The sequence below is a fragment of the Neopelma chrysocephalum genome, unplaced genomic scaffold (genome assembly GCF_003984885.1).
Source record: "Neopelma chrysocephalum unplaced genomic scaffold, ASM398488v2 Primary Assembly neopelma1_74, whole genome shotgun sequence".
Taxonomy (NCBI): domain Eukaryota; kingdom Metazoa; phylum Chordata; class Aves; order Passeriformes; family Pipridae; genus Neopelma; species Neopelma chrysocephalum.
In genome coordinates, this window is record NW_020897735.1 from 1,493,014 (window position 1) to 1,520,990 (window position 27,977).

The window sequence follows — 27,977 nt, forward strand, 5'->3', positions numbered from 1 at the left end:
AGAGAGAGGAGCTGAACCTGGCACACTCTCCCTCTGCCCAGCTGGACGGTGCCAGCGGGAAACCCAATCCAGCCCCACGGGAGGGGACCCAAACAAAGACTTTTATGTACAACCCAAAAAAAAGGCCATCAAGAGGTATTTGAACAAAACAGCCCTGAGCCTGTCCTGGGCTCTGCTGCAACCCCTGACCCTGGAGAGGGTCCTGTGCCTGGTTCCTCTGTCCCACACCCCCCCAATCCCTGCTCCCTCCTCCCCATGGAGGGTGATGCTCCAGCTGAGGGTGGCCAAGGGATCAGTGTCTCCCGTGGCAAGGATGCTCCAGAGGCACTGCAGAGCCTGGTAAACCATGGACATTCTGGCATGGTGGGCACCTGTGCTGTGGGGCTGGCAGCCAGTGCCTGGCAGCACAGAGCCTGTCCTTGCTGCAGGAGGATGGGCAGCAGCTGGCAAAGAGGCTCCCAGGCAAGATAGGGATGATCCTAAGGCAGGGATGATCCCAAGGCAGGGATGTGTCCAAGGCAAGGCTCTGTCTTGGTCTCAGGTGATGCCATGCATGCGTTGGGATGAGAGGAAGGGGCTCAGGATGCTTCCCATGGCTGAGCCACCACCACTCTGGGTACCTGGTTGCTGGTAGCCTCGCTCTCCTGCCCCACATAGTGGCATCGAGGTCACCCCAGCTTTGGGCACATCCCTTCATCCAGGGAAACCCCCCACAGGGCTGAGCAGAGCTGGGAGAGGGAGAGGGGAAGACAGGACAAGCTTCCTGTGCCCCAGGAGCCACCAGCATAGCAGGAGAGGGGGAAAATCCTGCCATAGGTCCCCTGCCAGGTCCAGGGCAGAGCATCCCATCCATCCTATTGTGTGGGAATATCCTATTCCAGGACTCCTGTAGTGAAGGGTCTGAGTTCCCCAGAGCAGAGCTGGGAGCCTGGCTGCAGGCAGGGACAGATCCCTGCCAGGGAAGGGCAGGAGGGCACAGAGAGGGGCAGGAGGGCACAGAGAAAGGCACTGTGCTCTACTAGCCAGAGCTGGGACCTGTGTCAAATGTCGCTGCCCTTTCCCTTTGAAAAAGGGGAAAAGGTGGAGTTTTACTCCTTCCTCCCTCTCCAGTCCAAGAGACTGGGAGGAAGCTCTGCTCTGCCCCTTCCTCTCCTCCTGGCCCTCGGCACTGGGCTCTCCATGGAGCCAGTGCAGCACATCCAGGCACTGGACAAGGCTCCAGGGCCAGCCAGGGGCTGGGGAGGGGACACAGCTCCTGCCTGGGGACTCACTGCCAGGCACCAGCCAGGTTCCAGGAGCTGCAGCCCCAGGGTGAGGTGACACCTCCTACAAACTGGGTGGTGGGGTCAGACCTGGGTGCTGCAGGGGCAGAGAGGGTGCTCAGCCTTGTCCTGGAGAGCTGGTCCTCATCTCTCTTCACATCCCAGCAACTCCCTGTGGATCAGCATCCTTGGATCCCTCCAGTTGTTCCTTCTGCTGGAAAGCTTGGAGACACTGGAGCCTGTCCATCCAAGGAGGGTGGGACAGAGCTGGCAAGGGCTGTGCCAGGAGGCACCGAGCCCCTCTGAGCCGAGCCAGCCTCTGCAGTGATTTGAGGGAAGCGGGGAGGCAAAGGTTTGGGAAATCCCAGCTCCTGGCTGTGCTTCCCTCCCTGGGTCCCTGCAGTGGGTTTAGGGGTGTCTGACACTGTCGTGGGGCTCTCCTGCTCTGTGGGTGCTTCTCTCTCCCTGGGCTGAGCCAGGAGCCTAAAAAAGAGCTCTCAGCTGCAGTGCCAGCTCAGCTCCTCCTGTCCCAGGCAGAGCAGGGATACCCTCCGTGCCTGCCCCAGCTTGCCCGAGGCAAGGCCTCTGGATAAACCCTTGCTGGGGGAGGCAGGAAAAGCCCTCCCAGAGGGAAGGCAGGCTCTGCCCCCGGGGCTGAGCACGGGCAGGGCAGGGAGGGCTCCTATTGCCTGCACACGTAGGGAGGCCACCAGAACAATGTCCCCTTGCCCCAACACGCAGGCTCTGAGAGAGCCCCGTGCCCCGACACGACGGCTGCAGGTAAAGCCCCGGCTTGCCAGAACCAGCCCCTCCCGCTGGCAGGGAGCCCTGACATGCCAGGGGAGTTATTTATTTCACCATGAAAGAAGACACACATTTCGTGAAGAGAAACCACTCCAGGTCTCCGGCGCGATCCCTCGGAGCCTCCCTGCACCGCCTCCCCCGGGGGCAGGGCGAGGTTTCAGCCTCCAGACCCACCCCAGAGCCCAGCGCCGGCAGCCTCCGCCTCCCACGCCGGCTGGAGCTGTGGCCAAGGCCGGGAAATGAGTGGCACGCTCAGAGAAGCCACAGCAAACCTCTCCCCGCTGCCAGCAGCCTCCATCCCTGTGGCACACCACAGCTCGGCACCTCCTGGCATTCGCCGGGCACCTCTGGATCTGATCCCACAGCCCATCCCAGCAGCACCCAGGCAGGAGGAGGGTGCTCCTGGGTGGGATCGGGGATGTGCAGCCACCGATGCCTGACAAGGCTCGTTGGAGCGGAAATGCCGCAGGTCCAGCCCCGGGGATGAGGCTCAGTGTCACCTCTGCCACCACCGCGTGGGCTGCTGTCTGTGGAAGTCCCACCCCAAAATTAACAGCTGCTTTACTCTGTAATTAACGGGCTGGCGACTCCCCGGAGATGCCAGAACAAGGTGTGAGCTCCCAGGGACCCTCCCTGTGCTGCCACCCACCTCCACATCCCTCTGGCCACGGAGACATCTGGCAGCTCCCACCGCGTCCCTGGGCTCTCACACCCACCAGGTCCCCAGGACAGAGCCAGGGGGTCCTGCCAGCCCTGCTTCACCTCATCCCCCTGGAGAAGGGGTCCGTGGGGCTGGGATGCCCTGGGGATGGAGTTATTCCAGCTTCATCCAGTTCCACGCTGAGAGCACAGGGAGGAGGGAGCACTGTCTCTTCCCTGGACAGGAGGGGACGCTGTGCAAAAATCCAGGTCACCCTGTGACATCTCAGCTTTCCCAGGAGCCCTGGCAGGACACTGCATGCCAGGTGATGTCCCTAGGGGATGGTGCCCATGCAGAGCCATTCCCTGCTCCAGCCCACACAGCAGGTTGGAAGCGACTCCCAGCCCCCATTTGGGAGGAGGAGGAAGAGAAGGAGGAGGGCAGCTGAAGGGTGTTGACAAACAAACTGGACGACTCAGGCTGGGAAGATGTCCAAAGCAGGGAGGTAGAAGGAAACACTGGTCATAAAGAGATCTTGGAGAACGGGATGCAGGAGCTGCAGGCAGCTCTGCCAGAACCATCCAGGTGGAGATCACACCCGGCTGCCCCAACAGCCCCAGCACTGTGCAGCATCCCTGCTGCCTCCACGCCTGCTTGGAGGGATCCAGTCCCACCAGTGGGAGGAAAGACCCTGGTCCTGAGCCACCAACACACCAGTCACACACGTGTGGCCCATGACTTCTGGGAGACATTGGCATCAGCCACCAGTACAGGGGCTGGGACAGGACATGGGACCTTCCCAGCTTGGATCTGATGGGAGGGCTTTTCCCACCTCCCTCCTGCCTTTAATCCAGCTGCAGTGCTCAGAGCTCCATTCCCACGAGGGAGAAAGGTCTGGCCCAGGTTCTCCCCAGAAATTCTGGGGGCTCCAACCTCGGGAAGCACCACCAACCCCAGAGAGCTCCCTCCAGCAATCAGGGGCCACGGCAGCCCCGGCAGCGCGTCCAAACTCCCCAAAGTTGGGAGGGCAACTGGGAAAAGTTGCTTGGAGAGGGGTTAGATCGCTCCCTGGGCGCCAGCTGGAGCTGCAGCAGCGGAGAACAGGCTGATCTAGGCAGGAAAACCCGGAGTTTTCCCCGCCACGTTGCTTTGCATGCCTGACAGCAAGTCGTGCCTTGCCTGTTGGGTTACGGCCCCTCCCAGCTCCAGGGGCTCCTCACCCAGAGAGCTGAGAGGTGCTCCAGGAACCCAGTTTGCTCCAGTCTCTCCCAGGGAGGTGTCCCAGTACAGGTGTGTGTCCCCCTTGCTCACTCCAAACCTTCAGGGCTGCGGCGTGGCACAGGACACGTCCCAGCCCAATCTCCATCATCCTATTCCACAGCAATCTTTCTCCCATTAAATCTGTTTCCCACTTTTTCCACTTTTCAGCCCCCCTGTCCCTGGGCTGAAACCCGCCCTGAGGTAACAGCTCAGTCTCCGCCAGGGTTCAACCATCCAGCCTGGCCTTGCAAACACCCAATTCCTGACCCAGCAGAGTCAGATTCCTGCACAGAAAACCCAGACGGGGCTTTTCCTTGTTATTCTTCAGGATTAGGATCGCAGGGCTCACACAGGGAGCTATCTCTGCACAGAGAACCGGCAAGTTAAAGGGAAATTCGGGATGTGCTTTGGATCCAAACACGTTGCTGCCGTGGGCGGCCCCGGCCCGGCACAGCCTCACGGACAAGCCGTGTTTTGAGCTTTAACTAATGCAAGGAGAAAACCCCAGAGCGAGTTCCAAGCTCTCCTTCAAAGCTCAGAAACCTGCTGGCGTCCTGCTGAGCCGCATACCACGTAAGCATTCCTGCCAGGAACGGCGGGGGCTGGCAGGGCTGATGGGCTCCACCGAGAGACGCCGGGTCCCTGTGCCAGTCCCGCGGCAGCTCTGCCACTCTGCTCCAGCAGCAGCAGCAGCAGCTTGTCCCCCACAGCCCTTGGGGACAAAAGGACTCCAGAGCCACTCCCGTGGCTTTATGGTCGAGACAGAGCAATGATACGGTGGAGCCACCTCCAAAACACCGGCGCTCCCGAGGCTTTGAGCTCCCGGCGAGACGCACAAGGTCCAGCATGGAGCCACTCTCGGTGGTGGCACCCGCCTCAGGTGTGGCTCCGCGGGGTGGGTGGGTGGCTTCACCCACTGCAGATGAGGGAGTTTTCCAGCCCGGGGAGCTGAAAGCAAAGCCGGAGCACGAAAGGGCTCGGAGGTCACGTCCTGCCCGCTCGGGAGCCCCGCGGAGCCGAGCGCCCGCACCGCCAGTGACGCGAGGTGGCTCGGGGGAGCCCAGCACCGCGACAGAGGGGTGACCCCACTTACAGGGGTCAAGCATATCCCCGCAGGCCCCAATTAGCAGCTCTGACCCCCCTCCCCAGCCCTTGCTTCGAACAACCCCTGCCTGTGCAGAGCCATAATCCCACGTCCCGCGGTTCCCAGGCGGCTCTGGCCAGACATCCCGTGCCAGGGGCGAGGCGCTGACGCCCCGGGACAGACGGGCTCTCAATAACCACATTGTCACCCTGCCCCGTCCCACGGCCGTGGCGGAGGCACTGCTGTGTCCTGCCTGTGCCGGGAAGGCTGAGAGCAACCAGTCCCTCCCTCCACCCCAGAATCTTTGGCGGGGGGGGCTTCCCTAAGGATCTCCCAGCACTGTAAAGGCGGATAAGACTCAGTTGCCAGCCAGCCCCAGCAGTCGCCGTGCTGACAGCAATGTTCCTGACCGGACTCGGCTTCCAGCATCCCCCGAAGACCTCCCTTCTTCCCTCCCTGCATCCCGGGGGGGGCTTCGCGCACAGACACGGCCCCCAGAGCGAACAGAAACACCCCCGGCACAGCCCAGCCTTTCACTTGGGAGTCAGGCGGGTACCTCGGGCACCGCCGCTGAGACCCCCGGGCTGTGCCCGGGCAAAACCACGCGGAAATGGTGAAAATAAAGAAGTTTGAAGAGCGAGAGAGGGCACGAGCAGGAGGGGGGGTCCCGGGAATATTGTTGGGGGGGGTTCCCAAAGGGAGTGAAGGGGGGATGGGGAGAGCGCGGCGGGGAAAAAAGGGGGGGGGGGGGCGCGGCGGGGGCTCACCCGCGATGTGCTGGCGGCGACCCTCGTCCAGGTGCGTGGAGACCACATCTCCCATGGCGAGCGGAGCCGGGCCGGGCCGGGCGGCGGGAGGAGCGGCAGGAGGAGGAGGGAAGAGGGAAGAGGGGGGAGGAGGAGGAGGAGGAGGAGGAAGGCAGCGCCCGGGGCGGCCCGGCAGCGCGGCGCCCCACGGCCCCCCCCGGCCACTCCCCCCGCACCGCCCCGCGTCCCGCCCGCCGCCCCCGGCACCGGCGCTGGGGGGGCGCGGGGGTCCCCCCGCCGCGTAATTAGCCGCTCTAATTGCTCGCTGGGGGATGGGGAGGCTGGAGGGGGGGGGATGTGTCGTGTCCTCTCCCCCGGACCCGCACAGCCCCGGGGATCCCCCCGCACACCCGTGGATCCCACGGCGGGTCCCACGGCGGGCGCTGCCGCCGGGAAAACCGGCTCCGTGTTGGCACCGGGATCCTCCACTCCCGGCATTGCAACACCCGGGCTCTGTCCTACCTGTGCCCACACCCCGGGCCTCCTGCCCTGACCTTGCTCCTGCAGTGCCAAGGTGGAAAAGCAGCCGTGGGAGCCGGCGCGGGGCCCCTGTCCCTCCCCAGCCTGTGGGAAAACGGGATGGAAGAACTCAAGTGGACTTAAAACCCTCCCCGGCCACAGATTTAGGACCAAGAGCTGTTTGGCTCCGCTGTGCCGGGATGGGGGCTGGCATCTCCCCAGGATCACCGATCCAGCAAAGTCTCCTCGGACACACCGAACCCAGGCAGGAAGCAGCCGGAGCTGCGGAGCTGGAGGAAGCGGTGGAAAAGCTCCACCTTCCTCCCGCTGTTGCTGCAGCTCCTTTCCCAAGAGCAACAGGCGGAAACAGCCCTCGCAGGATTCTCCGGCGCTGCCCGGGCACGATCCCGCTGAAGGAAAGGCCTGGCCGGTGTCATTCCCAGACCCCGGGCACAGCGAGCAGCCGGGGTGTGACCGAAGGAGGAAGAGGAGGCGGAGGAAGGAGGAGGACGTGGTGGTGTGACCAGAAAGTTCAAACGGTTCCCAGCTGCGGGGCGGCTCCAGGGAGTCGCTGCCGAGGTGGATCCATGCTTTGGGATCGCTCTGCTTTCCCCGGGTGCTTCCAGACCACTGGAAGCTTGGGCTGGGCTGGGCAAAGCTCGGCTTAGCTGTGGCCAGGTTGCTTGGCTTGCTCTGGGCTCTGGGGTTGTGCCGGGAGGCTTTTCCTGGGCTGGCCTGTTTACTGGAGGGCTGTGGGAGGGAGGAATGGAGGTGGCCAGCCCGGGAGCGAGGCATCCTGTTTATCCTCCTGAAATAGCTCTGCTTGGCCGGCTGGGGATGGGGAGGGGGCAGGAGGCTGGAAAAGCCTCTCCCTGCCTGCTGCCACCCTGAAACGGGGCCACCCCCAGCCTGGCACAGCCGGGGGGGGCACCAGGGGGTCCTGCCCCCCTCGCTTAGGGGCCCAGCATCCTCCTGTTGGGGCAGGGGTGTGGGTGCTGCCGTGCCAAACACTCCACACGAGGCCAAAGAACATCAACTGGCATCCAGGTGCCACACCTGCATCTGTCCCAGCACCCCCAGGAGCCAGGGTGGATGGGGCTGGGATCCCCCCTGGGCTGGGCTCTCCCCCCAGCAATGCCCTCAGTGCATCAGCCTTTTCCATCTTAGCACCCCTGCGAGTCATTTCAAAGGGAAAATAACTCCAAAGCTGAAATATTTCCCTTTTTCCTCTCCGTGATGCCCCATAAGAAGGTTTTCCCCTTGGCAGAGGGCTTGTTTGCAGTTTGTTTCTCTGGCCAAAATGGTGTTGAAATCAAGGGATTCTCGTGGGAAATTTATCTACAGCGAAATCTCATTTCCAATAGAAAATTGTTCCACTGGAGGCTTTTAAACACTTTCCCCCACGCTGATCTCCGAGGAGTCTGGCTCTGAATTCATTTGAAAGTCTGCCTTAGTGGGGTGATGGTATTTGAAAGGAGGTGAAAATGCATCCACCCCCTTCAAATTGAAAATAAATGTGAATATCTACCCGTGCAAATGACTTCATTATTAGAAAGCAAGCTCCATCCCTTTAAAAAAAGCAATATATGGAGTATTATTTAGGCAGTGCACACACAGTCCTGCTCAATAGACCAAGTAAGTGGTATAAAAGCCTTATTTTTGAAAAATCAATCCACGTAAGCACTGGAGCACTACACACTGAGTCATTACCTGCCTCTTTTACCCACTGATGTGTTTGTTAAATAAATAACAAAATAAAACCTTAATTAAAAGGTAAAAAATAGCCAGCATTGATATTGTTGATTTGCAAACAGGAAGGGTTTGTTTGTGGCGTGCAGAAATAGCGTGTCAACAGAGACTGGAGGCTGTACCACAGACACAGAGGCTGGTTTTGGGGCTCCCAAAACCACCTGAAGATGAGCACGATGTCCTGGCACTGTCAGTCGGTGCCAAGTGGTGACACAGAGCTGAATTTTTGGCACACACTGGCTGGTGGCAGAGACAGACTCAGCTGTTAAATCATAGAATCCCAGAATTAACTGGGTTGGAAAAGACCTCCGAGATCATTGAGTCCAACCTGTGACCCAACCCCACCTTGTCACCCAGACCATGGCACTGATGCCACATCCAGGCTCTGCTTCAACACCTCCAGGGACGGGGACTCCACCCCCTCCCTGGGCAGCCCATTCCAAGGGCTGATCCCTCTCTCTGCAAACAACTTCTTCCCAATGGCCAACCTAAACCTGCCCTGGGGCAGCTCCAGGCTGTGCCCTCTTGTCCTGCTGCTGGTTCCTGGCAGCAGAGCCCGACCCCCCCCGGCTCCCCCCTCCTGTCAGGGAGTTGCAGAGAGTGAGAAGGTCTCCCCTGAGCCTCCTCCTGTCCAGGCTGAGCCCCCCCCAGCTCCCTCAGCCTCTCCTCACAGCACTTGTGCTCCACACCCTTCCCCAGCCTCGCTGCCCTTCTCTGCACCTGCTCCAGCCCCTCCATGTCCTTCCTGAGCTGAGGGGCCACAACTGGGCACAGCACTCCAGGGGTGGCCTCACCAGTGCCCAGCACAGGGGCAGAATCCCCTCCCTGCTCCTGCTGCCACACTGTTCCTGATCCAGGCCAGGATCCATTGGCCTTCTTGGCCACCTGGGCACCCCTGGCTCATGTTCAGCTTCCTGTCAATCTAAACCCCCAGGTCCCTTCCTGCCTGGCTGCTCTCCAGCCACTCTGTCCCAGCCCGTGGGGCTGCAGGGGGTTGTTGTGGCCACAGTGCAGGACCCGGCCCTTGGCCTGGTTGAACCTCATCCCACTGGAATCAGCCCAACTCTCCAGCTTGTCCAGGTCCCTCTGCAGAGCCCTCCTGCCTTCCAGCAGATCAACACTCCCCCCAGCTTGGTGTCATAAAGCTTGGGAAGGGGGAATAAAGGAGTTGTCTGAAGGGTTTTGTCATGATTTGGAGGCTCAAAGCTCAGAGGTTGGGTACATTTTGGTGTATTCCCATGTGGTCACGTGCAGAGGGGATTGTCCCTGACACGGTCCTGGTGTGTGTTTCCCTCATCCCTGCTGTCCCAATGGAGGTGATGTGGATGGGAATGCTTCGTCCTTCCTCTCCTGCTGCCAGTTTTTGGGAGCAAAGCCCAGCCTGGCCCTGCTCAAGCACTGAGCCCGTCTGCTGTGGCAGGACAAGGGGTCCAGACACATCCCCCTGCTGCTCTCCTGGCTCCATCCTCCCTGAGGATGCTTTTAAATCCATCCCCCTTTGCAGGCTCAATCTTTTGGCTCAGGGACAGGCAGCAGCACTTGCCCACCAACTCAGGCAGATCCCTGCTCCACTTCCCTGCATCCCTCTGCCAAGGTTCCGGGCAATGCCACCAGGTTCAGGAGCCCTGAGCAGAGGGAAAACAAACCAGCAGCTCCTGCACCACAAGTGGTGCCCAAATGGGTTTATCACCCCCTGCCCCACGTGCCAGGGCTGTGAGGGACCAGCACAGGCATCCCCTCCTGTTAGAGACTGTGCAGCATCAGAGCTGTACAGAACTGCAGCGTGATAAAGTCTAATCAGCCCATCTCATTACATCTCACTGAACATATGGAAATCATGCTTATCTGCCTGGAGCTGCCCGAATTATCCCAGCTTCCAAATGCAGGATTTCCCTCTGAATAGAGCCATGGAGGATAAAGGCTCTCGTGGTTTCAGGCAGCTCCTGGGACGGTGGTGACGGCAGCAGTGAGCTGAGGCAGTTCCCAAATTGGTAAAGCCCTCAATGCCTGGGGATGGTACATTAGCAAAGTGCTCCACATCTGTCCTTCCCCCTCCCAGGGACCCAGAACCTCTCCTGGATGATCCTGATGTCCCAATCCATGGCCATGAGGAAGTATTTTTAATTTAAAAAGTTGATTATTTGGGATATTTTTAATGCTCAGTGCAGTCCAACCAAGCCTGACAGGCTCTTTGTGCTCAGGTCTCTGCTCTCCTGCCCCCTCAACTGATCCCCCTGGATTTGGTGCCTGTGCAGAGGATCCCCTTGGCTTTTCCCTGAAGTCATTGCCACAGTGTAAAATCTGACCTCGCAGCAGCAGAGGTGGTTGCTGCACCTGCAGGGCGCCCAGGACAGGCTGTTCCCAATCCCTCACCGCCTCCAGGACCTGCTGAATTCCTGCAACCCCTGAACACAGGAGCGCATTGCAGGATAAAGCTTCCAGCCGGGGAAATGTTTGTCTCTCACCGACACGAGGAGCAGTAAGTGGAGTTTTCCTTTCACTCGCGATGACCCTGGACAAGGATCTGTTTCCATCTCAGCCGGCTCACCGGGAAACCCGATCGCTGCGGGTGCTCGGGAGGGGGCGGCTCGGGATGTCCCTTGCAGCGGGGCTCAAGTCCCACCCACAGCGGGACAGCCAAGTACAAACCCACCCGGGGTCACCTCTGAGGCCTCGGAGGTGTCTGAGATGTGTCCTTGTTAAGGGACCTGCCGGGGTGGGGTCAGAGCCAGCCGGGGTTGGGAAGAAGGGAGAAGCTCCCGGCAAACAAGGGGGTGAAGGTGTCCTCCTGCGCCGGGGGCCGCTCGCCGTCACCAGAATTGGTCTTGATGCAATTAACAGCTGCATAATTGCAGCAATAAAACTCCCTGCTGCTGATAAAGGCGAGGGCAGCTCTGCCCAGCCCCGTGAGCGGTGGTGCCGTGCCCGCGGGCTGCTGCACCCTCCGTCCCGCTGACTGCAGCGCTCGCTCCCAGATAACAGCGCGATTAAGCAGTGCTGAATCAGGCCTGCCTAGACCGGCTTCTGCTGAATCAGAGGCAGGATCCACCGGCTCCAGCTCCAACTCCAGCTCCAGCCCGGGCACGGAGCTCTGTGCAGGATGCATCATCTCCAGCTCGGGCACGGAGCTCTGTGCAGGATCCATCAGCTCTATCCTGGATATGGAGCCTCCACACAGGATCCATCAGCTCCAGCCCCAGCTCCAGCTCGGAAGAGAGCTTTGTGCATGGGGTCCATCAACTCCAGCTCCAACCTGGCACGGAGCTCTGTGCGGGATCCACCAGCTCCATCCCGGGCATGGAGCCTCTACACAGGATCCATCAGCTCCAGCCCCAGCTCCGGCCTGGACATGGATCTCTGTGAAGGATCCTTCAGCTCCAGACTGGGCACAGAACCTCCACACGGGGTCCATCAGCTCCATCCCCAGCTCCAGCCTGGACATGGAGCTCCGCGCCGAGGGATAGGGGGGACCTTGGCTGGCGGCCGCTGGGGACCCGCAAAACGCCACCAGCCGGTGCCATGGAGCTGTGGCAGGCAGAGCAGGGGTCGGGGGGTGTCATCCCACCCTCACCCCCCGGGGGTGAGCACCCACCCGCCCGCCAGCGCCCCGGGGCAGGGAGGGGACGGCGGGGCCGGGGGAGAGCAGCCGCCGGTGCGGAGGGCACGGCAGGAGGAGGAGGGAGGCTCGTGCGGACCATCATTCCCCTCTGCTGGTCGGCACTGGGATAACTGGTGGCCGCCAGCCAGGCCTTGGCAGGGAGCCGGGATCGGCTCGGTGCAGCCTGCGGAGGGTGCGACAGACTGGCGACACCGGCACCGGCGTGGCATGGGATACGAGATAGGGGATATGGGATATGGGATATGGGAACAGGCACAGGCACGGCACGGGGCGTGGGGTGCAGGCACCACCAGGGGCACCGGGATGAGCACAGGGTATGGCCATGAGCACAGGCATGGGATGGAACATGGGAATGGGCACTGGCACAGACATGGGACCTGGGAATGGGTACTGGCACGAACATAGGCACTAGCATGGGATGGGCACGGGATGTGGCATGGGATGTGGGAACAGGCATGGGCACAGCAAGGCATGGGCATGGCAGGCAGCCCATTTGTCCAGGGAAGAGGCACCAACATGGGCAGGGATGTGGCAACAGGCACTGATGTGGGCACAGGCATGGGCACCAGCATGGGGTACTGGCACCAGCATGGGCACCAGGATGAGCACAGGGTATGGGCACAGGCACCATCATGGCACGAAACATGGGAACAGGCACTGGCACGGGCATGTGGAATGTTTGTGGATACAAGGCACGAGCACAGCACACACAGACATGGGACACAGGGCATAGGGATGGGCGTGGGGCATAGGATAGGCATGGGGCATAGAATAGGCATGGGGCATGGGCAGTGCCTCCCCAGCCCCTCCAGCTGCTGTGGGGACCCAGGAGGGGCTGGGGGCTCTGCCAGCTGCCCAGGTCTCCCCAGGAGCACACGCTGATGGGCACTGGATGCTGGGAATGATGGTCTCAGCCCCTTTGGCTCTGGTGGCTACTCCCAGCATGGATTAGTCCAGGATGTGGCCCTGGCTCTGCTCCTTGCTGTGGGATACTGGGAAGAGTGGTTTTCAGGGCTGTGGGTTCTTCCCTGCTTCCAAACCCCGGGCAGGAATGGGGCACACATTGTGGGAGTGCTGGTGCTGGGTCACTGCAGGCACAGCTCTGGCATTTGCACCAGGGAAAGGAAAAACCCCATATGTGAGCAATGAGGAACAGCTGGAAACGGTGGGAAAACCCCAAGCACCCAGAGCAAGTGTCTGCTCAGCCACCACCCCTCAGTGGCTCCAGTGAAAACCAGGCACCGGGAGATGATTAACCCTGAGCAGCTTCGCCCCAGGCAGCTCGTGGGGACAAATGCAGCGGGTGACACTGTGCCCTCCCTGTCCCTGCAGCCACTTTCCCCTGGGACACATTCCTGGGTTGAGTCATTTAATAGCCAGCAGTTTGCCTCTGCCTGCTCTCAGGGTGACATGGAAGTGGCCTCCCCATTCCACATCCCCTGACAATGGATGCATTCCCTGGATACTCTCACACTCTCCCATGGCTGCCCCATAGGTGACCTAATATCCAAAATGGTCCTGGAGGGTCCCAAGGGAAGGTGGGCAGCAGGTCAGCAGGAGCTGTTGGTGTTTCACCTCAGCTCCAGGACTCAGGAGTTTGTGGGACACCCCCAGTTAAACACGTTTCCAGCAGCTCGACAATTATTAACTCAATTTTGGGGGTTAAAAAAAGCTCAGACCGAGGCCTTCCAGCCCAGACTCCAGAGGACCAGCAAGGAGGGAGAAGGATGTGGCTTCAGGACTGCTCAGGAAAGTGTCTCCTACATGAACTCTCCCTCAGTGCCACAGACATCCTTAAATTTGTCTTTCAGGATAACCAGTTTCAGCCAGATCCATCTGATTCTTTGACCCCCCAGACCAGTCCCTCACCCAGCCTCTCATCTTTCTCCATTATTTAGTGAATTCCCAGCTGCCAGACTTGGCCATCCCAATTTCCATGACTTAGACCAAACCAGCACAGAATGAAGTGAGGGGAGCAGCCACAACCTCTCCCCATCCACCATGATGTTCCTTTCCAGCCCTGGGGGGTGAGGAAAGGCTGTTCCCCTCCCTGTACCTGGTGTTCCACGTGGTCCATGCTGGGGGATCCAGGCTGCGGATCCCAGAGCCCTTTGCTGAGCAGGGAAAGGCTCCTGCGGGTCTCCAAGGATTTAAGGCCTGTGGCAAACAACCCACAGTTCCTGCTTGGAGGACCCACCACCCTGAGGCATTTTACACTCCAGCAAATGCCTCCAATTGGGAAGCAGCCTCCAGGTCCCATCCAGCCCCAAGGTCAGGAGGCTGCCGGATATCGGGATGTGGGCTGTCCGTATTTGTTGTGCCGAGCTGTGCTGTCAGGAAGGCAATCCAAAGCATCATTCCCACAAGCAGCCCTTTCTCCACCCCACCACTGGGAGGATGTTCCCATCCCTGCCCTCCCAGCACTCCCCTCCAAAGCCTCCACCCCAGCCTGGCACCCTGGCACTGCCCACGCAGCCTGCGGGGAGGGGGACAGCTTGCTTCCTGATTTTTCCAATGAAATGAGTGTCACTCCTTCCTTTATTTATATTCTCTGCCAGGTATGATGGATGCAGGAGAAGCACATGGCTGCCAGGGAGCTGAGTGTCCCCAGGGGCAGGGGGGGACACCTTGGGGACCCCCAGCAGCTGGGTCTGGCTTTCCTGCAGCTCCAAACCCGCTGTGGTTTTGCCACAGACAAGCGAAGCTCGGCCTCCCGGGGAAGACTGACAGGGAGCTGGAGGAGCAATATAAATACCTCCCTCTTAAATAGTCTGCTGGTATTTATAGCCTGTGCCTGGCACAGAGTCCGGCGGCTCTGACAAACTCAGCTCCGGCTTATTTTTAAGGAAGCGGCGGAGGGAGCAGGTTTTAGAGCACAGGATTGGGATGCACGGCTGCCTGTCCCGGGGCCGGCGGAGCCCACGCTGATGGGATGGAGCTTTTGTCACCCTGCTGACCCTCTGGGCACTCCTTTGCTGTCCTGTGTCCTCAGGCACCCCGTGTCCTGCCCTAAGCCCCAGGGTGAACACCTATCCAGCCATCCATATATATGTATATATATGCACATACCTGCAGGCACAGCCTGCCTCTGGATCGCTGCCATTTGCTCTGGCTCTGTACTGGCACTGTGCTGTTTCCCACCTCCTTTCCCATTTTCCCCCCCCCTTTCCCCTTTCCCCCCCCCCCCTCACCCCATCACACGCTGCCCAGCTCTGGAAGGGGGAGCACAGGAGCACCCAAATCCCCTGGGCACGGCCCTGGGAGTCAGCTCAGGGCCAACCACGGTGGCTGGTGGCCCTGGCACGTACCCACACCCAGCCTGGAGGGGAAGGTCGGCGGGTGCTGTGGTGGGCACAAGATGAACACGTCCCTTCTGCCCCCAGATTTACAGCCCCAGCCGTGCCCGCCGTGGGTGGGAGGGCACGAGGTGACCGAGCCACTGTTTGTGGGAAGATATTTTAGTGGGAAATAAGCCTGATTCACCCTAGAGACCTCTCCCCTCTGCCCTGGCTGCAGCCCTGGGGGTGAGGAAGGGCAGTGCTTTGCTTTGGCACTGCCAAAATAAACCCGCGGGGGCAGAACTGAGTCCTGGGGAGTGCGGGGCTGGGGAAATCTCGGGTGAGGGGGGGCTGCTGGTTGGAGGAAGGGTGATGTTGGCTCCGGGGGTGATGCTGGGTGCAGGGGGAAGCTGGGTGTGTTTGGGGGGATGCTGGGTGTGTTTAGGGGGATGGCGGGTGTGTTTGGAGGGATGGTGGGTATGTTTGGGGATGCCGGCTGTGTCTGGGGGGATGCTGGGTGCGTTTGGGGGGATGGCGGGTGTCTCTGGGGGGATGGCGGGTGTGTTTGGGGGGATGCCGGGTGTGTCTGGGGGATGCCGGGGGCAGGGGAGTGCTCTGTGTGTCTGTGTGTCTGTGATGTTGGATGCAGGAGTGGGGGGACGCCGTGTGTGTGGGTGGGTGCTGAGTGCAGGGGAGGGGGATGCCGGGTGCGGGCAAGAGGGGATGTTGTCTGTGTGTGTGTGGATGCTGGGTGCGGGGCGATGCCGTTTGCGGGGGAATTGTGGGTGCAGAAGGATTCCGAGTGTGCGTCTGTGGGTGCCGCGGTGTGCGGGGAGGTGCCGGCCGTGTGTCGGTGTGCGATGCTGCGTGCGGGGCCATGTCGGGGGTGTGTGTCTGTGGGTGACGCCGTGTGCGGAGTGATGCTGTTGTGTGTCTGTGCGTGATTCCGTGTACCGTGCGGTGACGGGCGTGTGTCTGTGCGTGATTCTGTGTGCGGGGCGATGCCGGGGGTGTGTCTGTGTGTGATTCCATGTGCGGGGTGATGCCGGGGGTGTGTCTATGTGTGAATTCCATGTGCGTGGCAATGCCAGGGGTGTGTCTGTGTGTGATGCCGTGTGAGGGATGATGCCGTGTATGTGTCTGTGTGTGATGCCGTGTGCGGGGCGATGCCGGGGGTGTGTCTGTGTGTGATGCCGTGTGCGGGGCGATGCCGGGGGTGTGTCTGTGTGTGATTCCATGTGCGGGGTGATGCCGGGGGTGTGTCTATGTGTGAATTCCATGTGCGTGGCAATGCCAGGGGTGTGTCTGTGTGTGATGCCGTGTGAGGGATGATGCCGTGTATGTGTCTGTGTGTGATGCCGTGTGCGGGGCGATGCCGGGGGTGTGTCTGTGTGTGATGCCGTGTGCGGGGCGATGCCGGAGGTGTGCCTGTGTGTGATTCCATGTGCGGGGCGATGCCGGGGGTGTGTCTGTGTGTGATTCCATGTGCGGGGCGATGCCGGGGGTGTGTCTGTGGTCGCTCCCCGTTGCAGTACCGGCTCCCGGTCGCAGAGGGCGCTCCGCCGCGGACGCTGCGGCGCGGGAGGCGTGGCATCCAACGGGGCGTGGCCTGGGCGTGGCATTTGACGTCACATCAAGCCCCGCCCCGGTCAGCTGAGCCCTCCGCACCGCCCCCCCCCGCAACCCCCTCCCAACACCGATCCGCCCCCCCCGCAACCCCCCTCCCGATCCCCCCAGGTCCTCCTCCCTCTTCCCTCCTCCCTCCGCATCCCTGCGCCGCCACCCGCAGCCTCGCCCGGCCGTGTGTGCCTGTGGGTGACCCCCCCCCTCCCCAAAACCCACCCTCCCCAGGGCGCTGCGCCCCCCCCGCCCCGGCACGGAAACATGGCCCCCATCGGACTCAAGGCTGTGGTGGGAGAGAGTAAGATCCGCGCCCCCCGCGGGGTGGGGAGGAGGGGGCAACGCGGTTAAACTGCGCGGGGGTGGCGGGAGGAGGGGGGGGGTCGGACTGGGGGGGCTGCCCTTGCCGGGGGTGGGGGGGATGCTGCGGATGCGCAATACGGACCCTCGGGGCGTGGGGGGGCACATGGGACACCCCCATGGGGGACACGCCGATGGGCTTTGGGGGGGTTGGGGTCGTGGGTGCTGTCACCTTCCGGGGTTTATTTGTGTGATTTTTGCGGCTCTTGGGGGTTTTTCTGCAGTGCTGGGGGGGGGGGAGAGAAAGAGGGTGGGGGAGAGGGAAGCGAGAGGCGCTGGAGCCCCCCCGTTGTGCCCCCCCATCCTCCCCGTGCCCCCCCAAACAACCGCCCCACGGGGGGGGGGTGCTGAGCCCCGGGAGGGGGAGGCACAGGGGTGCTCAGACCACCCCCCTAAATCCCCCCCCCACCCCCAGCGCAGTGCCAGGCCGGGCCCTCCCGCTTTGTTCTGCAGCGAATCCCGCTGAAACGGCGATTTTTTTTATTTTTGGTATTATTCCCATAATTAATATTATTATTATTTGCCCGGACGTGACTTTGCTCCCCCCCCATCCGGGGGGCCGCCCTGACCCCTCCTCCTCCTTCTTATCCCTCCCCAAGCCCAAACCCACCCCCCCTCCGGCCTCAGGCATCCCGCGGGGGTCTATTCCCGGTCGGGAATATTCCCGGGAGCCGCGGGCGGGGGCACGGCACGATCGTTCCCCGGCTGCGCTTCCTCCTTCCCGGCTGTTGCAAGGCGATATTCTCCCGGGGGGAAGCGCGGCGGGAGGGGGGGGGTTTTCTCCAAAACACCCGAGGCCGGAGGAGGAGAAGGGGGGCGACCCTTTCCCCCGGGGCGAAATTACGGCGGAAAAACCCCGCGTCGCCAAAAAAAAAACAAACGAGAAAATGGAAAAGCCGAAAGGGCAGGAACCGGTGGGAACTTCCCCCCCGCAGCCATGAGCCTTCCTCCTCCTCCTCCTCCTCCCCGCCTCTCGCAGGGTTTATTTCCGTGGCAGCGTGGCCAGACGCGGCCGGGTTTTTTTTTATGATTTTATTATTATTTTATTGGTTTGGGGTGTTTTGTTTTTTTTTTTTTGGCGTGCCATCCGTGCCCGTGGGTGATTCCCCCCCGCCCTCCCGCGCCCGCTGCAGATGGCGCGGCCGGGGCTGGTGGTGTGATCGGGTGGGTGGTGTTTTTTTGGGAAGGGGGGGGGGGATTACGGGGGGACAGCGCGGGGATTCCCGAGGGTTGATGCCCCTGCCGCGCTCCCCCCCCCGTCACCTCCCCTCCCCACCTGGGGATGGGGGGCTGCGACATCCCCCCCCCGCCCCCCGGTGCTGCAATGGGGATAAGAGCCCAAAATGGAAGGGGAAAGGCAGGGAAGTGTCCCGGTGTGTCTGTGCTGCAGGATGGGCTTTGGGGAGGGGGGAGGTTGGATCGGGTGCTTTGCTGAGATTTATTTTGGGGGGGGGGGTGGTCCCCTCGCGTCTGAAGTGGGGAGAGGGGCTACCCCCAGCCCGGTTGGATGCGGCGAGGCGGGGGGATGGACCCGCCGCCCACGCACCCCCTGGCAGGGCCACCTCCGGTGCCCTCGGCAGAGAGGGGACAGAGCCCAGCGCCACTGCGTGTCCCTGATTTTCATTCATTGTCTCTGCGCTGGAACAGGCTGGGGGGGGAGCACAGACACACACACAGACACGCAGAGGTTCGAGGCAGCATCACGGAAATCTGGCTCAATCCTTCCCTCCAGGCTTTGGTGACAAACTGCTCCCTTCTTTCCCTGGGAAAAACAAAAAAAAAAAAAAAAGAAAAAAAATCATTCCAGACTGAAAAAATGATAATTCAGAGCCGGGCATCAGTTGCCGTAGCGGGGCTGGCGGGGGAGCGTGGGTGGCTGGAAGGAGGGAGCCGGGTTTGTGCAGGGAAAATGCTGCAGAGGAGCGAGGGATGGGACCCTGGAGGGGCACCCTGGGGGCCAGCCCTGCCCTCCCACGGGGGTCAGGGTGCTGCCACGGGAAGCTCCTGGGCTTGGTGGGTCAGTGCCTGCCTGGGGGGGCTGTTTTCAGGGGGAGCTGCTCCCCCTGAGTTGGGGTGAGCCTGCTCTCCAGACTGCCCCCATCATCCCTGGGCACCGGTGCGGCTGGCACGAGATTCCCTGGCTCCCGCTGCGCCAGCCTGCCCTCGGGCTGGGACTCCCTGGAGGTTTTCCTGCAGGAGATGTTTGCTCCTAAGGAGCAAGAGGTCCGAGCTTGGGGCTGACCCTGAGGCAGGACATCTCTGCTGGGCTCCCTCCTCGTGAGGAAGGGCAGGATGGGAAGGATGGGAAGGATGCTGCCGCGTTGCCATGGCTCGCTCCGCCAGCCCCCCCTCCGGAGCTGCATTCTGCCCTGGCTTCCCTCCAGACCCGGATTATTCCTCTGACCAGCTGGTGCCATGACAAGACGGGTTTTGGAGGCCTCTGAGGAGGTGGCAGGCGGTGGGCAGGGGGGTGAGGTGGGCGAGTGTTGCTGGAGAAGGGCAGAGCTGGGTTGTGACCCCCCCAGAGCTGTGGGGTGTCTGCTGGGGGGGCTGTCCCTGCACCTTCCTGCAGTGTCCAGCAGTGGTGGCTGCATCCCTCCAGGACTGGCTGGGGTTGGAGCTGAGTGCACTTGCCCACAGAGGTGATGCCTGAGGACCAGGTTCCTTCTGCTGTGCCTTGTATTCCCTCTGTGCCACCTCCCCACTGGACAACCAAACACCGTGTCCTGGTGCTGGCTGGAAAGATCTCCCCCAAGCGTGGGTGAAGACACCCATCTCCAGATCTTCATCTGAGCCCCCCACCACGTGGATATCCCTCCCATCCTCTTGTGCCCCAGGGCTCCTTGGATCTTCTCAGAGCAGTCTGCCCCAAGCTTCCCCTGCCCAGCCTGGTCCTGGCTCTCCTGCAGCAGCCTGCAGTGGAGAGCAGGAGGAGGAGGAGGAGGAGGAGGAGGAGGCTGGTTTTACTTCCCTGACCTGTCAGCAGTGAGGTGAGATGGGCTGTGCTGCAGGGGTGACACCCAGGCAGTGCCTGCACCCACGGGGGGCTGCTGCAGGACGCGTGGCTGGAGCGTGTGGAGGTGCTGGATCCCAAAACCCTGGACCCCTTCAGCCTCCCCAAAGGCTTCTCCTGCTCCTGTTGCTGTCAGGGACAGCTGGGAGAAGTGGAGGAGCCCTGGGATAAGGAAGTGCCCTGCTGCTTTGCAGAGGCAGCAAGAAAACACCTTTCCCCCAGGACACCAGCTGATCCTCCCACGGAGCATCCTCACCTGGCAGCCTCCCACAGAGCTGACCTGTGCCAGGGGCCTCCTGCCAGGGCCATGCCGAGGAGCCCCACGGCTAAATCCCACCTGGACGAGGCCTCCAGCACCCACAGACAGCACCCACTGCCTGCCCTGTCACTCTTGTCCCCATCATGTCACCCGTGTCCCCCTCTGTGCCTCTCCAGGGCCCACCCCTGCCTGGCCCGTGCTGGGACATGATGACTCAGGGTGCCAGGCTTGTGCTGTGCTGCACCTCCAGGGACAGGGAGGAGGCACAGGCAGGGCTGGGGCACTGCCAGCCCCGGGGCACAGCCCTGGGGACCTGCTGCAGGGTGGTGCTACGTGACTCACCCCGGCTGCTTGGGCACCTCACAGCTCCCAGCACCCCGTGCTGTGGGCACAGGGAGCTTCCAGGCCCAGTTGCCACTCGTGGAGGGTGCTCTGAGCCCAGCTCAGTGCCCGGGGTACAGTTTGTGTGCTGCCCCAGGTCTGGCAAGGCCTCTGCCAAGCAGAGGAAGAGGAGGCAGCGAGGGGCTCAGGGCTGCTGGGCCAGTGGGACCATTGCAGGGATGCACATGGATCTTCCTGCCTGCATGGGCATGATCCCAGCCTGATGGAGAGGTGGATGGGTGAGGAGGAGAGGTCTCTGTGCCCTGTCCTCACCACGGATGGGAGCAGACCCTGAAACCAGTTGCTTCCTGGGCAGCCCACCCTCCCAGTCCCCAGCTCCTGGGAGCCCACCAGCCTGACAGGAAGCTTGGCAAAGCCTCTGCTGGGGCCTGTAGCTCTGTCACCAGGATCTGTCTCACCTCCAGTGCCAGCTCTGTGTTGGAAAAGCTTGAAAAAACAGATGCAAAATTCAGGACTCACCTTCACAGGCGTTGCAGAGGATTTTCAGTCTCCAAACCACGCTCTGCACCAGGGGCTGATCTGAGAAACTCTTGCCCATATGTGACCGTGGAAGGTGACCAAGAGTGACAACCCTCAGTTTGGCAGGTCTGCATCCACCCGCCAGTGTCTGCAAGGTTGAAAAAGCCACTGCCACAGAGGACTTATTTCCCTCTTGAAAAGTAAGGTCTGGGTCTAAATCCCCTGCACCTCTCAGGGAGAATGTCCCAGGAGAGATTCCCTCCTTCCTGCCACCAAATCAACACATTTAAAAGGAGGAATCATCGTCACATGGCTTTTGGTTGCACGCTGAGGAGCAGATGCTGCGTCCACCAACTCACAGCACAGGGAAGGAACTTGGCTCTGGAGCGTCCAAAAATAGCTCAGGCTGAAGGTGCAGTGATTTGTGGGCTCCCACATCACCCTGTGCACACACAGACACATGGATGTGCACAGACACGTGTGCTGGAGGGTCTTTGCTGGAGCCCATCAGATGGTTTGACCTTGGGCCACTGAAGGAACAGTGAAGACCACTGAGAGCTGGAGCAGCTCAGCCATCCATCAGCTGCCCTTCAGCCCGTGCCTGGTGTCTGTGGGCACAGCCCAGCCTGGATTCCCACCAAGCCCAGCCTGAAGAGCCCCAGTGTGTTGGGGTTTTTCTCTCCTGTGGTTCAAGCCAGAGCAGAACCGGCTCAGAAAGTCACGGCCACACTTGCAGGAGAGTGACCCACCCCTGGGAGAAGGTGACCTCCCCTCCAGGTCGCTGTGACACCCCGTGTGTGCTCTCCTGCTGCAGGAGAGCTCTGGGCTCCTCTTGGCACTGAAACACCACCAACATTGGCCACACCACCAGCACCTACAGCCACCGACAGCCAGGGACAGCATCTGCTGTGGATGGAAACTCCTGGAGGGAGAGGACAAGCACAAGGTGATGCCTTCAGCAGGGACCTGAAAGTCTGTGGGTCACTGGTTCTACCTGAACAGAGAAACCCTGCTGAACTCCCAGATCCTTGTGCAGACCCAAGGACACTGCCAGGAGTGATCACAGAATATCCTGAGCTGGAAAGGACCCACAAGGACCATCAAAGTCCAGCTCCTGGTCCTGCACAGGACACCCCAACAATGCCACCACGTGCCCGATCCTGCAGTGAAAACCCTTGTGGTTTTTACCCTGTTTCTCCAGGGCAGTCACAGTGATTCATGGATGTCATCAGGCATTTCACTTCCCTTCTTTTACTTCTGGGTGTGTTACTCAACTTCTAGAGTTCAAGACCTCCAGGCCTCTGTTCTCCTCCTCTCCAGGCTGTGCAGGTTTCCTGAGGCTGTGGCCAGCAGGTATAAATACACAGATCCTCCAGGAGAGCAGTTCAAATAGGGAAAGGAGGAATTAATCACAGGTTACTACGATTAGCGTGACTAATCCGTGACTCAGGAGCCCCAGCAGAGTCACACAGGTCCCCAGAGCAGCACAAACACTGCTCAGCGTGGCTTCAACACGTGGCACTGGCACCAGCAGGCAGGAGGGAGAGTGTGCTGCTGCTCTGGGTGTGGAAATACTGAAGTTCACCTCGTCCAGGGCTGGGGAGAGGAGGATGAAGCTCAGCCTGGGCAGTTCTACCCATGCAGGACTTGCTGGAGTAGCAGGTTCCCACCTGAGGAATGTGTCCCCCAGGAAGGCTGAGGTGTCCAGGTGGGCACAATCCAGTGACATGAGTGGGTGTTCATGGACTGCTGGAGGGGAGATGGTTGAGACTTGCTGGGGTTATGGGCACAGCAATCTCCAGACTCAAACCATCCCTTAGCTGTGCTGAAGGACATCAGGTAGGCTTGACCTCTTGTCAATGAAGTTATCTCCTGTCAGAATGGTCACTGAGTGCCATTCCTGTCATCCTGTGGTCCATGATGCCTGTTTTATTTGGGACAGCTTGGGGATGGTGCTTGGAGAGCCCTGGCTGAGGATGTTCAGAGGGAGGGACGTGCTCCACTACATCCAGACATGGTTGTATCAGTGTAACATTCACACTGTCTTGAGCAATGAGTTAATGAACCAGCACAAAAGCAGTTGCCAGGCCAACCCAAAGCCAAACGTGTTCGTCTGGGAGATGCAGCCTGACAGCTTTTTCGGAGAAGTGGGTCTTGAGCAAACCTCACTGTGGATTTCCGTGATCCGGCTCTCCGGAGCTGCTCAGGGATTTGGGATCCCAAAACGTGAGAAGAGTGAAAGGCTCACGGCTGGGAGCACTCATCTCCTGTAGGACCTTGGGCAATCCATGCCCACAGAGCAGTTCCATCTTCCTGTCCCACATCAGGCCCTGGTGAGGTCCCAGGATGTGGCAGCAAAGGAGCGTTTCTGAGCAGCAGGAGTTTGGTCTCACTGCTCCAGGAGGGAAGGGCTTGGCCATCACCGCTGGTGTGGGACAGGCTGGGGCCAGCACTAAAGCTGGAATGTCCCTGGCTGCAGCATCCCCCACTGGCCTGGTGTCCCAGGGTGGGGTGGAGGCCAGGACGAGGCTTTACTGCTTCCACCAGGGCTGCTCATCAGCTTCCAGGCTGGTTCTGAAGCGGGATAATGGACTTGGGGCATCCCAAAATGGGTCCATCTCAGCACAGGCCATGCTTGGCCACAGCTTAGTTGGTGTGGGCACCAGCCATGGAGGGGATGGTCCCTCTTCCCCCAGGTCCAGTTGCTGTTTCCATGCCCGAGCAGGACAAGGCGGGGCTGGAGAAAGGCTGCCCAGGCAGCTCAGTATAAATAACCTGGGCTAAGCCTCTCGGAGGGAGGGATGGATGGGCTCAGGTCCTACTAGGCCACAGTGTCATCAGCCTGTGGCCCTGCTTGGACACGATGCAGGGGGTCATTTCCATGGCACGTGTCACCCCAAGAACAAGTCTCACTGCAGGGGTGGGTCCCGTGAAGATGTGGTGGGGCTCAAACATGTCACCTGCATGGTTAGAGCGAAACTTTTAGGGCCATGTTGCTCCAGAGGTTCTCCATCCCACAGGGGAATTGTCCTGCCCTGTCCATAGGCTCTGCTGTTGGAGGAGGAGTGCAGAGCTGTCTGTATGGTCTGTTCTTGGTAGAAATTGGAATTAAAATTCTTCCAGCCTGAAGGAATAGATGTGACGTGGTAGGTCCAGACAAGCCAAGTGTTGGAGGCGCTGCATGAGTTGCTCATAGTGTTATTTATTCCTAAAACATGGTTTTATCTCCAAAATGAAAAGCTTGGCTGTGAAAAGCTTGATTGTGAACATCACCAACTGATGCTGGAGCCCAAAAACTCTTTGGGGACCATTTGAGGACATGGGCAGCAACATCTGACCCACTGATGAGGAATGTGAGGGCACCACTTGCTGGGAGGTGGCCTGGAGTGACTTGGGGACCTCAGGGAATGGAGGAGCTGCCAATTCCCCTGGGAATCCAGACCACTCTTCCCTAAGCTGGGGGTTTGATGGCTGCTGCAAGGACACCCAGGAGGGGAAGCTCGTGGCCCTGTGTCCTCCAGGTGTGACACTCAAGTCTGTGCCCTTTGGCAGGACCCTGGAGCCTCTTTGGAGGATACTCTGTGGATCTTCCTCTTTCCCAGCTCTGCCTGGGCTCTGAGCTGCCTCTGGCAGCCAAATCTGACCCAAGGTGGAGGCAGGAGAGGACATCAGTGTGGGGAACAGCTGTGCCTGGGGGCCCAGCTCTGACCAGGGCATGAACACCCTGAAACCACAAAGCTCAGAGCAGTCACCCTCTGAGGCGCCCAGTTCCTGCTCTGGGAGGCCCATCTTGGTGCCAGGGTGGGGCTGGGGGACAGGACAGCACTTTTTGCAGCCAGGCAGATGCTCCCCCTCAGCATCCTCCATCCAGCTCAGCCCATCCACGGGCAGAAGGGACACAGCATTGGAGACACACTGGAGACAAAATGTCCCCTGCAGCGAGGACAAGCTCAGGACTGGCTGAGGCAGCAATTTGGGAGCCCTTTTTGGGCTTCCCTGCCCTGGGCCCCCCATCCCTCCCTCACCACAGCAAGTGGAGGGTGCTGAGAGCACCACAGGACCAACCCATGGGAGCCTTTGCTCCGCCAGCACCTTCCCCTGGGCCCCAGGACGCTCGTTGTCTCCTTCCTTCCTCCCTTCCTTCCTCCCAGCCCTGGATCAGGGCAGCATTCTCATCACAGGGGCAGGATCTCTTCCTGAAAAAGGATTTTCTTCCTGCCTGCTGCTTCTTCCCGCCCCTTTCCCAGCTGGGATCTCTCCCTGGCACATGCTGCACCACCCTGGCCCCCCGTGCTGTGCTGGGATTGGGGCCATGGGGTGGGATGGGGCCTTGTAAACAGGGCTGTTATTGCTGGATCCTTGCTCTGGGGAAGGAGCCAAACGTGAGTAATGGAGGGGAGGGGAGGGATGCCAGCATATCCCTCCTTCCCAGCCACGCTGCTGTGCCAGCCAGGCACCAGGGAGCAGGACTGGGATGCACAGGCAGCCCTCACTGCCAGCTCCTGCCCGTGGCAAGGACAATTCCTGGTTCACTTGTTTGCTGTCTGGGTGACTGAATCTAGGTGGGCTTTGCCCAGCTCAGCTACCCAGTTCCCCTCCATCCCTCCTTTCCCAGCCTGGAGCTGCCCTGCACCCCCTTTGCCCCTGGAGAGTGACCAAGGGCAGGCAGGACCCTGAATTCAAGGCCCTTCTGGGGCTCCCCTGAGGCGGATGTTGCTGGGAAGGAGGTGGATGTGCAGTGGGAGGAATGGCTGCTCCCAGGTTTTCCAGCAGGACAGACAGACAGTGACACTCACAGGCTCCTGTTTCATCCCTGCTGGCACCAGTGCTGGGCTTTACCCTGGGGGTGACTCCCACAGGAAGGGTCCTGAGGCTGGCAGGGTGACACCTTCAGCACTGGAATGCCCACACCTCTGTTTTCTAATTTAGAAACATTTTTTAATTGGGTTTTAATTGGGCATTTCCATCCCTGTCCCTGGGACCGGGGGTGGGGTCAAAGCAAAACCCTCCGGGGATGGAATCCAGGGAGAAGCTTTGCACGGAGACATGGCACAGACTCTTTTCCTCAGGCTCAGCTGGGCATTCCCTGGCACGTCCCTGCTCTATGAGGGGTGATGGTTCCCACACCAGGGTCAAAGGGGACCTTCAGGGTTTGGGGGGGCACCTCACATCCCCCAAAACAGATGTTTAGGCAGCACGTGTGTCTGGCAGGAGGGCAAGGCTTGAAACCCCCTTCCTGCAACTCAGCCCCAAAGGTGGCACCCCCATCCCTCTGCCAGGGCCCCCTTGTGTTGCCTGAACCCCCACCCCATGGGGAGCAGCCCTGAGGGGTCCCTGAGGGGTCCCTGCTGTCCCAGCTGGTTGCATAAGCCCGGCAGCCATGGGAGGTGAAATGGGATTGTGAGGGATTACAAGGAACAGGCTCAGGCTGCTTGATTCTTGTTTCTAAAAGGAGCTCTTAAGCTGCTGTTGTTTTCCTGGCACTCTGGATTAGGGCTGAGACATGTGGGGTGGCCCCCAGGCTCCCCAGAGGGACCCCCAGACCCACCAGCCTGGGCTCCATCTGTTCATGCCAAGCATGAGAGAAAAACAGGGCTGGGGGGAGACTGCCCCTCCCTGGGTACCCCAAAACTACCCCCATCCCCTCCCTATGGCCCCAGTTAAGGCACTGGGGGACTAAGGCTCACTCTCCACATCCCCAGTTAAGGCACTGGGGCACTGGGGCTTGCTCCCCACATCCCCAGTTAAGGCACTGGGGGAGTGGAGTTCACTCTCCATGTCCCCAGTTAAGGCACTGGGGTTCATGGGTGGGGGGTTTTGGTGCCTCTGCCGCAGCCCCCACTGCTGCTGACGGCCCCTGGGGTGCTCCAGGGTGGAAGCTGGGGTGCTCACCCTTCCCCATGTTCCCTTTTCTTCCAGAGATTATGCACGATGTGATCCGGAAAGTGAAGAAGAAGGGGGAATGGAAGGTGAGCACCAAACCTGGGGGGGGCCAGGAGAGGAGGAGGGGGGGGGGGGGGGGGAGGCGGGGGCGGGGGGGGAGTCCCCCAGGGTGGGGGGGGGGGGGGGAAGGGCAGCTGGTGCCGTGCCCCCCTGCTCACAGCCCCTCTCCCCAGGTGCTGGTGGTGGACCAGCTCAGCATGCGGATGCTCTCCTCCTGCTGCAAGATGACAGACATCATGACAGAGGGCATAACCAGTGAGTAGCAGCTCCCTGCAGCCCACAAACCTCCCCGTGGCAAGGGCAGAACCTCCCTCTGTACCAGAGGCATCTCCAGGCTGGCACAAGGCAGAGGGCACAGCCCCCACCCAGCCCTACCCCACTTGGGATGGAGCCACGACACCTCCCATGGCTCGTGGGCAGCTCTTGGTGCCAGGCTGCTGTTCCACAGGTCCCTCCTTGCCTGCTGGGGCTGGAGCAGCCAGAACACCCTGTCTCCTGGCAGGACCTCAATCCAAGGAGGAGACCAGGTGGTGTTTTATGTCAGCCCTGTAAATAAATAGCTCCCTGCAACACTCAGAAAGGAGAAGGAAACCCCAGGCTGGGCACTGGGAGGTGCTGGGGGCAATGGGGTTTTGCCCCAGCTTGGGTGGAGCCACAGCATCACCCTCAGGTGGTTCCCCCTGGCAGGGAATGTGAGGATAAACCAAGGGAACAGCAGCAGGGGAGCACAGACGGATCTGTGGCCCCTGGGACCTGGCCAGGTGCCCACACACACAGCAGGGACCACAGGGCTGGGATGGGGTGGGTGCATCTCCTGGGTGGGCAGGGGTGAGTGCCAGGGCGTGTTTTGGACATGGAGGGGTTGGCAGGGCTGGCCCTGTGCTGCCATGGGATATCCAACAACCCTGATATTCCCTGTGCTGCCATGGGATATCCAACAACCCCCACATCCCCTGTGCT

The 27,977-nt window shown here is 60.7% G+C and overlaps 2 protein-coding genes across 6 annotated transcripts in view; one reads left to right on the forward strand and one right to left on the reverse strand.

Moving 5' to 3' along the window:
- The window catches only part of FAM129B (family with sequence similarity 129 member B), a 30,664-nt gene extending 24,740 nt beyond the window's left edge, over positions 1-5,924 (reverse strand). For all 4 annotated transcript variants that reach the window (XM_027687915.1, XM_027687916.1, XM_027687914.1 and 1 more), the window contains exon 1: positions 5,818-5,924. In XM_027687915.1, the coding sequence (XP_027543716.1) occupies positions 5,818-5,872 (55 nt within the window). In that variant the 5' untranslated portion in view covers positions 5,873-5,924. The remainder of the gene's footprint in view (positions 1-5,817) is intronic.
- Positions 5,925-16,676: 10,752 nt separating this feature from the next.
- The window catches only part of STXBP1 (syntaxin binding protein 1), a 23,598-nt gene continuing 12,297 nt past the window's right edge, over positions 16,677-27,977 (forward strand). Inside the window, exons 1-3 of one of the 2 annotated variants that reach the window (XM_027687640.1) lie at positions 16,677-16,882; positions 26,994-27,043; positions 27,191-27,272. In XM_027687640.1, the coding sequence (XP_027543441.1) occupies positions 16,846-16,882; positions 26,994-27,043; positions 27,191-27,272 (169 nt within the window). In that variant the 5' untranslated portion in view covers positions 16,677-16,845. The remainder of the gene's footprint in view (positions 16,883-26,993; positions 27,044-27,190; positions 27,273-27,977) is intronic. The other variant, XM_027687641.1, reaches the window with a different exon arrangement.